At 52.8% G+C, this 11,325-nt stretch overlaps 1 protein-coding gene across 1 annotated transcript in view; it reads right to left on the reverse strand.

Annotated features, from left to right (window-relative positions):
- LOC127586103 (collagen alpha-1(V) chain-like) overlaps nucleotides 1–11,325 on the reverse strand; it is a 234,419-nt gene that overhangs the window by 128,712 nt on the left and 94,382 nt on the right. Inside the window, 2 exon segments of the mRNA XM_052043933.1 lie at nucleotides 8,243–8,368; nucleotides 9,926–10,024. Of these exon segments, the coding sequence (XP_051899893.1) occupies nucleotides 8,243–8,368; nucleotides 9,926–10,024 (225 nt within the window).

Consider the following 11,325-nt stretch of genomic DNA (forward strand, 5'->3'; position numbering starts at 1 on the left):
GGGGGACGAAATTGTCAACATTTCGGGTTGAAAGTCTGCGTCAGGATCCGAGACGTTGATCGTTCCTTCTCCACTGCCCCCCCCCCCCCCCACCACTACAGATGCTGCTCGGCGCACTGAGTTCCTCCAACAGGTTGTGTGTTGGTCCTTGATAATCACTTCTCCGGTGGGTCCTGCATTCCCTTCAGAAGATGGAGACCAGAGTTGGTGAGCGGGTTGTGTGATGGGCGCATGGGTTGGCATCTCGGAGCGTGGTTCCGGTAAGGTTGTTCCTGCGGGTAATCTCAGTTCACGTGAAGGCAGCAACAGTAATAGCAGACAGACACACGTAGCCATCGTCTTTCAGACACTCCAGAGATGGGCATGAGTGATACAGCCAGTCAGTGCCCACAACCATTCACCAAATGTGTCTCTTTAACCTGATGGGCATTGGGGGCATGTGGGGTACAACCCTGGCACCTTCTTCCCAATTTCCTCCCCCCACCCCCCCCCCCCCCCCCCCCCATCGATTCACAAGACATTGCTTCGGGTGACCAGGTGGACCTTTCTGACAGGAACCACCAACTGGCTTCTCAGCCTGGAGTGAGGAGGAATCCTCAGCGTTGGCCTTCTCCTTTCCAACCTCAGCCACCAGGACTGGGGCCAGTTGCTGCTGCCTGTCCCGTCCTCATCCCAACTGAGATCAGCACGGGGCAAGGATCGGATCCGGTAATTTCCTACGCGGTTCGGCCATTGAGGCCAGAGACACAGATGTGTGGGATGGATGGGCAGCCACTGAGGAGGCAGACACACATTCACACGCCATGGACACTGGAGGGGGACACTCCCAGGGCCCTGCGATTCCCTCGGAGGTTCCGGACACAGGGAGAGAGTGGGCTGGATTTCTGAAAATGATCCAATGGGATTTTTCAAAGTCATTATCCTTTCCCTTGAATCCAACACAATGCACTCAGCACCATCAACCATCTGACACCACCACAGACTGCAACTATTCCTGGAGCTTGGAGTGTGGAAAGGCAGGACAACTTCACTCTGTGTCTGACCCCGGGAGTGTGTGATGGGACAGTGTAGAGGGAACTTCACTCTGTGTCTGACCCTGGGAGTGTTTGATGGGACGGTGTAGAGGAAGCTTCACTCTGTGTCTGACCCCGGGAGTGTGTGATGGGACGGTGTAGAGGGAGCTTCACCCTGTGTCTCACCCCGGGAGTGTGTGATGGGACGGTGTAGAGGTAGCTTCACCCTGTGTCTCACCCTGGGAGTGTGTGATGGGACGGTGTAGAGGGAGCTTCACTCTGTGTCTGACCCTGGGGGTGTGTGATGGGACAGTGTGGAGGGAGCGTTCCCCTGTATTTACTCCTGTGTCCTCCTGAGCAGGAGATTCTGCAGGTGGGCAGGGTTTGGAGGATGTGGCATTCTATCTACCTCTGACGGTAACTGTCTGACAAGTAATCAGTGGCGTAAATGGAATGAGAGTGTTCTTAGTTACACCAGTGACCCCCCCCGAGGTGGTGGTAAATGACTGACTGATGGGGTTTGCTGGCTGAAGGAAAGGGCATGTGGTGAACAATCCCATTGCAGGAACCTTTCAGACACGATGCCTTTGGACGGTAGGAGGTGAGCTGGAACCCCAGCTCGCAAGCCTGCGACCCCAGTGGCCTGGGCTGGCTTCATAACAGACTGTATTTCCAGAATCGACCAGCTTCAGGACTGTCAGCATCCATGAGGACAGAGCTCTCCCAACAGAGAAGTGTCTCCCTGACCCCAGAATCCCTGCACAGCTCAGAGCAGGGATAATGCTCAGACCCAACCAACTCCCTGAAGTCACACCAGGTTGGACAGGTCAGAGTTACCTGGTGTAAAGAAATATCAAGTGAAGGAGTTACCCCAGGGCTGACACCCCATTTACAAGCAGGGTTGATGGCCTGCGGTCTCAGCTCCACCCCATTAGCTGGTCGATTCTGTGCAGTGCAGTCCCTCAGCCCTCCCCTCCACAGCCCAGCACCATCCCCACAACCACCCAGGACCCACTGAGCAGGAGAAGCCTCGGAGAGAACGGTTACAAACTCATGGCACTTCAACAACAGGCTGCGGCCTTCAGCAAATCACCGGCCAACCTGAGACCGCCAGCTATTGTTGTCATCGGAACCGGGCGAGGGGGTTGTGGGAGGGTGGGCGGGAGGGGTCACCCTCTGGAAATGTCTAGGAATGTAGCGGCAGGTTATTCAGAGAAAGAAGCAAGCTGATCGGTCAACTTCCAAAACTGGACACTCAGCAGAAAAGTATAAAGCTTGGATTTTCATCACATTACACTTTACCTATCCGGATGCATCACGGCAACCGCTCTGCCCAGCACCACAAGAAACTGCAGAGAGTTGTGGACACAGCCCAGCGCGTCACGGAGAACAGCCTCCCCTCCATGGACTCTGTCTTTACCTCTCGCTGCCTTGGTGAAGCAGCCAGCATAATCAAAGACCCCACCCACCCGGGACATTCTCCCTTCTCTCCTCTCCCATCAGGTAGAAGATACAGGAGCCTGAGGGCACGTACCACCAGACTTAAGGACAGCTTCTACCCCACGGTGATAAGACTATTGAATGGTTCCCTTATACAATGAGATGGACTCTGACCTCACGATCTACCTTGTTGTGACCTTGTACCTTATTGTCTACCTGCACTGCACTTCCTGTGTAGCTGCGACACTCTGTACTGTTATTGTTTTTACCTGTACTACCTCAATACACTCTGTACTAACTCAATGTAACTGCACTGTGTGATGAATTGACCTGTACGATCAGTTTGCAAGACAAGTTTTTCACTGTACCTCGGTACAAGTGACAATAATAAACCAATACCAATACCGGTCACCCCAATGACCTCCCATCTCCAGGTAACTATAGCAACCTGCTCTGGGTGCCCGGGACCAAATGGAGGCAGGAGTTGATGTGGTGGGACCCAAGATCTGGAGGAAGCCCAGATGTTAGAAGTCAGCAAACTGCTCCTTAGAAGATGAGTCCCTGACCAGATGTCCCAAACCTTCAGTGGGCACACGTGCATCGTGTGAAGGTGACCTCAAATGGAGATGGACCTCACACCAGGACAGATGGGCTGAATTGGAGTCACGATGAGTGTTTGGGGGGGGTGGGGTGGGAGTGGGTGGGGAAGGGCCGGAGAAACAGGACACTGAACGAATCAGTGGGATGCTAGGACACCTCTAATCGTCTAAGTGACGTCAGGCCAGCTCCTTGAGACATCAGCACGTTCTGGCTGCGGTCTTCCCACCAGGGAACGGCCTCCAACAGTGGGAGTTAGAACATTACAACAGTACAGCACAGGAAAAGGCCCTTCGGCCCACAGTGCCCGTACTGAACATGGCGGTGAATCAAACTATCTCCCTTCTGCCTGCATACGATCCATTTCCCTCCCTTCCCTGACTCTTTCTTCTGGAAAATCCCAAGAGTTGATCTGTGGCTGTGGGAATAATTCCCACCCCCTCCACCGCCTTCCCCTCGGGAGGGTGGAGATGCTGGGAAGTGGGGGGGGGCAGCTGACGGCTCCCGGGCTGGGATTGGCATGTTGCCGTTGGCCCGTTGGGTGGATGAAGGTGGCAGATGCGTGCTGGATTCGGCACACGATCTGCTGGAGGAGCTCAGAGTGGGTCGAGCAGCATCTGTGGGGGGGGGGGGGTGGGGGGGGAAGGAACTGTCGACATTTCGGTACATGGAGGAGAGGGGGAGGGGGTGAGACAGGGGCCTGTAGGCGATTGGTGGCCTGGAGATGACGGGCAGATGGACTGAGGTGGGGGGGCGGGGCACGGGGTGGAGTTGGCAGACGGAGGCAGGCGGGTGATAGGTGGAGGCCAACAAGGAGGAAAGAAAGAGGCAAATGGGGCCAAGTGGGGAGAGGAGAGGGTAAGGGTGGAGACAGGGGCTGGAGGGTGACAAGTGAGGACACAAAGGCCACCGGTGCTGGAATCTGACAAGTAACGAAGGCGGTAATGGGTGCCACTGGTCCCTATCGCACCCCTCCCCGTCTCCTCTGCATACCGGCCACCTCCCCTCTCCCCTCTCAGTCCTGATGCAGGGTCTCGACTCGAAACGTCGACAATTCCTTCCCCCACCCCACAGATGCTGCTCGACCCGCTGAGTTCCCCCAGCAGATAGTTTGCAGCTCCGGATTCTGGCATCTGCAGTCTCCTGTGTCTGCAGTGGAATCATTTTACACACCCCCCTGCTGTGACCTTGCCCCCTGAGACAGGACGGACAGGGCGGCGCAAATGGAAGGAGGTCCAGATATTCCCTGTGCCAGAGATGCACCTCGGCCCATTGCAGAAACCCTGCCACTGCACGGTGCCTCCCCCGACCCCTCCCAGGTATCTGGGTGTGAGACAGCATCCATCCCCACACAGGGAGGGGGGGAAGTGGATGGAAGGCAGGAATCTGTACAGCACTAGCAGAACGGGTTTGAGAGGCCACACTGGTCTCTCCGTGTCTCCTGCTTCCAATCCTTCTGTCTGGAGACCAAGTCATCCATAATGACTGCGTTCAAAACAATCTGTTTAAAATTAGCTCACTGAACTCAAAACCAGATTGCAAACGTCATCTCACGAGATGGTGCACTTGGGACATGATAATGATACAGGAACAAAGAAAGTAGGAGCTAGAGTATGCCACGGCCCCTCAAACCTGCCCCACCATCAATATGATCGTGGCTGATCTACCACAGGCCTTAACTCCTCTTCTGTGCCAGTTCCCCACGGCCCTCAGTTCCCCACTCTCCGAGAAAATTATATATTTAAAAGCAGCCTCCACAATCCTCCAGGGAACGCCAGCCCTCCTGATTTCACACTCCTGAGTCCTCGGCCACTGCAGTAATTACACATAATGACGGTCACACAAAAAAAAAATCTGCAAGCGTTGGAAATCTGAAACAAAAGTGCTGGACAGACTCAGCAGGTCAGGTGGCGTCTGTGGGGATAGGAACAGGGTTAACGTTTCAGGTCAAAGAGCCTTCAGAACTGGGAAAAAGAGAAATTTATTTTCCGGAGAAGGGTGGCGGGAGGGACGGGTAGAACACAGGGAATATCCCCGGTCGGGCGAGACCAAATGATGCAGTTGGAGTCGAGTTCGGATCAGATCAAGTTTCTTTGTGGACATTTCTACCTGTCATGGGGTTTGTCTGAGTTTTTTTTTGCCTTCTGGACATGTGCCACGACCTCGCTGTTCGTTAGAGTCGTATAATCTCAGCCTGGCTGCTACTCCCATTGCCACATTAACTCATTGGTCTCACGCTATCAGATATATACCCTGCCTCCCTCCCACCTTCTCTGTAACTGAAAACTGTCTTCTTTCACTCTTTCCCAGTCCAGGACCTGAAACGTTAACGTATCCTCTCCCCATGGATGCTGCCTGATTTGCTGAGTGTTTCCAACACTTTCCGCTTTTGTCTCGGATTTCCGTCATCTGTAGGTGTTCCTTTCTCTTGGTGCTCATGGCCGTGCGTTACATGGAGTGCCAATGGCTGAGAGTTCTGGGTAGGGTACGGAACCAGCAATCCTGGAATCCTCTGGGATTCTCCTCCCCGGGATGTTGTGGAGGCCGCATCACCGTGGGGGGGGGGGGGTCACTTAATCACCCGATTTCCTCACCAGCCCCACCCAAGAAGAACTTCTACCCCGCACCTTGTTCAGTTCCAGGAAAAGGGACGGGGTTGGAGAGAAACCAAAGTTTTCAAAGTAATTACTCTGTCGACCAGGAGTTCCCTATCGAGATAGCGCAGTTCCCCTGGGCTGCTGGTTTGCTAGGTCTACCATTTGAAAAGGTGACGGGCCAAGTTGGAAGAAACTGTTTCTTCCCATCTCTTGTCTGATGAGTCAGTTAAGGGTCAACCAGTGTATTAGAGTCACTAGCAGATCTGCTTCCCTGCAGGACAGATAACGAACAAGGTGGGATTTTTATGAATCTAGTAGTTTAAAGTTACTGCTTTTTTATTATTATTGTTAATTCTGGGTTTATTTTATAACTTGAATTTAAATTCTCCAATTGCTGTGGTGGGATTTGAACTTTGGTTCCCAGATCAGCGAACTTCTGTCTGCTGCTCCAGTGACGTAACTCCTCATTACCATGCCCAGTACACCTAAGATGGCCCCACCTCCCTCCTGCAGCAAGATCACCTCAGAATGGGTGGTGAATGGACTCTGTCGAAACCTCCCGCTGCCTCAGTAAAGCAGCCAATATAATCAAAGGCCCCTCCCACCCCAGACATTCTCTCTTCTCCCCCCTCCCATCGGGCAGGAGCTACAAAAGCCTGAAAGCACGTACCACCAGGCTCAAGGACAGCTGCTACCCCGCTGTTATAAGACTATTGAACGGTTCCCTAGTACGATAAGATGGGCTCTGGACCTCACAATCTACCTCATCATGGCTCTTGCACCATATTTGTCTGCCTGCACTGCACTTTCTCGGTAACTGTAACACTATATTCTGCATTCTGTTATTGCTTTTCCTTTGTACTACCTCAACATGATGAAATGAACTGTATGGATGGCATGCAAAACAAAAGTTTTTCACTGTACCTTGGTACTTGTGAGAACAATAAGCCAATTACCAATGGGAAATCTGATGAACACAGGCCATTCAACTCCTCGTTAGTTTTGCCCTTGTATTAGATAATGCCTGGTTTTACCTTAACTCGATCTTATTTTTGTAGTCTGTAATCTTTCTAACGAACAAAAACCTTAGCTTTGACGTGCCCAATTAACTTGACCTCCTCCCGTCCCAAGCCCAGAGTCAACAGTTGGAGGAAAGACTTCCAGATTTGTACCACCGATGCTCCCAAGGTGTTACCCAGAGGCAGACTAGCTCTGATGTCACATTCTCTACCCTGACTCTGCGCTCTCTCTCTCTCTCCACAGCAAATACATTCCTCCTCCCCGAATACATCTTTTAATTATCCTAACCAGTTCAATCAGATCAGTTCTGATATCATGGCTTCAACATGAAAACTTTAACTGCTTCTCTCTCCACAGATGCTGCCTGACCTGCTGAGTGTTTCCAGCACTTTGCATTTATATCTCAGATTACCAGCGTCTCCAGTTTTGTTTTTAATTTTAATAAATTACTCAACTATTATCCAAATTCAAAGTTATTCAAGCCCGAGCAAAAGTCTTGCTTTTATCTCCAATATCATTCCTATAATGGGTTGGCCTGCAGCAGACTGAAATTGAAGGCAGCTCGGGATTCTAGTTTCAATGTTCTGCTGTTTCATTGTACAAGTTATCCTGCGTTCAGCAGCAGGCTTCATTAAAGCTTTGATTAAAGTGACCTGGTATTTCGTGTCCTTCAGACAGGAGGTGGTTTCAGCCTGAGGTCCCACACCACCAGGTTCAGGAACAGCTACTATCCTACAATCATCAGGTTCTTGAACCGACCTGCACACCCCTAACCCTACCTCAACAACGGAACACTACTGACCACCTCCTGCACTTGTCTCTGATTGTGTCCTTATTGCACTACTGCCTTGGTTTTGCACCATCTTTGTTTCTTCACTGCCTTGTGTAATTTATGTCTGTGCAACATCTGAACCTATCTGCATGTGATGCTGCTGCAAGCAAGTTTTTCATTATACCTGTACCTCACTGTACTTGTGCATATGAGATAAGTGGACTCAGCCTAATACATCACAGGCACATCCCTCCCCACCATCGGGAGTATCTACAGGAGGCGCTGCCTCAAGATGGCAACATCTATCATCAAAGATCCCCACCATCCAGGCCATGCCATCTTCTCGCAGCTCCCATCGGGCAGGAGGTACAGAAGCCTGAAGTCCCCACACCACCAGGTTCAGGGACAGCTACTTCCCTTCAACCATTCGGTTCTTGAACAAGCCTAATCACTACCTCAGTATAGCAACACTATGACCAGTTTGCACTACAATGGACTCTTTTTTTAGTTCTAGTTGTGTTCTTTCCTTTCTTGTATAATTTATGTTTAAATTATGTTTTTCTTGTGCTTGTTCTGTCTCTAATGCTATGTGCCTGTGATGCTGCTTCAAGTAAGTTTTTCAATGCACCCATGCACACATGCACTCGTGACAATAAACTCAACCAAAACAAAACGACTTTCCTTCCTTTGAAGAGATGGAGAAGGCGTGACATCGAGCTCTTCCTCTGAGACCACCATCCCACCCACCCCCGAGCCCCTTCCGTCCAAGGAGGGCAATCGTCCACCTGCACAGCCAGCATTACCTGAGTCACCTCACTCTCGATGACCTGAGGAACCTCGCTTGTGACGAGGGCATCAGTAGCCTCCTGGCCCTCCGTGTATGTCTCATACACAACCTCTTCTTCGTAGAGAGCTGGGTCAGTCAGATCCTGCACCGGTTTGCAATGGGAGAAGATTGCGTTAGTGGGCTAGGGGACTTCGGGGGAAACCAGGAGAAGGTTCAAAGACAACAATGACTTAAGTGCCATGAGGATGGAGGCCATTATCGCAGAGATAATGGGAGGCAGGAGCAAGACAATGGCAATGTGAAGAAGAGGATGAGAAGGAGCGGAGATGAACGGCATTTATCCAGAATCTTTCCGTGGAATCCTGGAGGAAAGATCGGGATAAGGGCCTCCGGAAGGCTGTGTCTCTACCTGCTGGAAGCCGTTCAGTCGGGTCCTCTGCTGGACGATTTTGGCGGAGGCTTTGGCGGCAGCCGACCTGGAGTTGGCTGCCTTAACGGCGGAGGAGCGGCCGGCGGAGGCGGACTTCGGCCACGCTGCCGCTCCACTAGCGGCCGCGCCTGACTTGGACACCCGGGCTCTCGATTTACTGGCGCCAGCCCCCGCCTGCTTCCATCCGTAGCCTTTCACTTCCTGGAGAGTGTGGTGATGAAAAATGGGATGGAGGAATCCATGGAAAAGAAGAGAAAGAATGGGCGAGACAATGAGGTGGAATGGCGAGACGGATGGAAGCCCAAATCCTCCGATCTGGGCTGTCAGCACCAGGCCCTGGCATTGGTAAGGAGGTCTCCGACGGAAGTTCACCCCCGCCTGTCTCACCCACCCTCCGTCTGACTGTCTGACCCAACCCCCGTCTGTCTCACCCCCTCCGTCTGACCGTCCGACCCAACCCCCATCTGTCTCACTCTGACCATCTGACCCAACCCCCACAATAGGACCACCTGCCTCATCTGCCCACCTGCTGCCTCGCCCACTGTGTGACCATCGGTCTCACCCACCCACCCTCTGACCATCTGCCTCGCGGCCCCCCCCCCACTGTCTGACCGTCCGTCTCGCCCACTGTCTGACTGTCTGCCTCACCCCCTCCGTCTGAGCGTCTCACCTACCCACCACTTGTCCCCCTCACAGCCCCACTTCCCCCCAATGGACAACTTCAGGTCCCATTTCCCTGACATACTAACCGTATCTCTCTCTTTCTCTATTTCTCTCTCTCTCTCTATTTCTACTCTCTCCCTCTATCTCTCCCCCTCTCTCTATCTCTCTCCACCTCTCTCTCCACCTCTCCACCTCTCTTCACCTCTCTTCACCTCTCCCCCCTCTCTCCACCTCTCTCCACCTCTCTTCACCTCTCTTCACCTCTCCCCCCTCTCTCCACCTCTCTCCACCTCTCTTCACCTCTCTTCACCTCTCCCCCCTCTCTCCACCTCTCTTCACCTCTCTTCACCTCTCTCCACCTCTCTTCACCTCTCTCCACCTCTCTTCACCTCTCTTCACCCCTCTCCCTCCCCTTCCCATTCCGTCCATTCCTCCCGTCCCCTCTCCCAGCCCAGCCACTTATCAACACCAGGGCCTGGTGCCGTGAATGAACATTGCAACATGGAAGCAGTCGATGGTGGGTGAACAGCCATGGCAGCAACAGACGACAACAGACAACACCTCAGACACAGACAGGGTCACGCCCGCCCCGCGGCCTCCTTTTACCTGCCCCGGAACAGCCGTCTCGCTCACCCCCACCGCCTGTGGAGCCTGTGTCTGAAACTCCTCGTAATAATCATAGTACTCGTAATCTTCATCATAGTACTACCGGTGGGAGAGACAGACAGGACATGTCAGGGTAGGAAGAGTTACAGCAGAAATTAAGAGAGTTCCCGCACGTTTTTGTTCATGCTGCGGGGCTAGGATTTCGCTATTAATTGCTTGGGGAAGTGAGGGACTAAAATGAGGAGCCGCCGAGATGGGAAAGCTCTGGGTCATGGCAGCAGTGGGCCTGGGGACAACGATGAGGGAGGAAGCGAGGGAGGCTGTCACTGCACAGGACGATCCACTCAACCACCCCCACCCCCCCACCCCTGAGAGTGTCCAGTAGGGATCCCACCAGAACACGTGTCAGAGCTGAGCCCTGACGGCTCTTCACCGCCGTTCTGCCATGGTGGTCCTGCTGGATCATGGGGATCTGGACTAGCTCTTGTCAATGAGATGGAATATTGTCCTGCTGGGATTGGACCTTTCCAATAAGATATAATGATGTCCTGCTGGGATTGGACCTTCCCAAGGTGATATAATGATGTCCTGCTGGGATTGGACCTTCCCAATGTGATGGAACGATGCCCTGCTGGGATTGGACCTTCCCAATGAGATATAATGATGTCCTGCTGGGATTGGACCTTTCCAAGCCGGTAGAATGATGTCCTGCTGGGATTGAAACTTCCCAATGCGATGGAACGCTGCCCTGCTGGTATTGGACCTCGGGCAATTCTTCTGACTGGTGGTTCCGCAGGCCTGGCTGCCCACAGTTCTCTCAGAGTTGGTCCCCGATACAGCTGCCTGTTTGGGCTGTCCGGCTGAAGGATTCCCACACTGATAGACGAGGGGCTCCTTTCCAGTGACTGGAGGCAGAGACAGGTCCACAGCTGCGGCCCAGCACAGAGAGGGCATCAGCCCTCTGCACGGGATCCCTCAGGGAGAACATGAACAAAAACTGCTGGCAGAATCTCTTAATTCACCCTGCGCAACCGCAGACTGAAGTGCGTTATTTAATATTCTCAGCAATATCGCCATAAAGTCAACATTGGCCGTCTGGGGGAGCAGACCTGTGTTAAATTCAGAGAGCAAAATTGGGCAGATGCTGGAGGTCTGAAATAAAAACGGGAAAAGTCCTGCAAACACTCAGCAGGTCAGGCAGCGTCTGTGGGGAGAGGGGTAGAGTTAATCTTTCAGCTTGGAGAGGTGAGAAAACGAGCCTGTTTTACGGCCCAGTGATGGGGATGGCGAGGCGGGGGGAGGGTGGGGGAGGGGGACGTCTGCGATCAGGCGAGAGGTCCGATCAAGGACGTTCCTTCGTTCTCTCACCTCTCCCCGCAACTTAAAACATGCTTGTCCAC

This window comes from Pristis pectinata, chromosome 34 (genome assembly GCF_009764475.1).
Source record: "Pristis pectinata isolate sPriPec2 chromosome 34, sPriPec2.1.pri, whole genome shotgun sequence".
Taxonomy (NCBI): Eukaryota; Metazoa; Chordata; class Chondrichthyes; order Rhinopristiformes; family Pristidae; genus Pristis; species Pristis pectinata.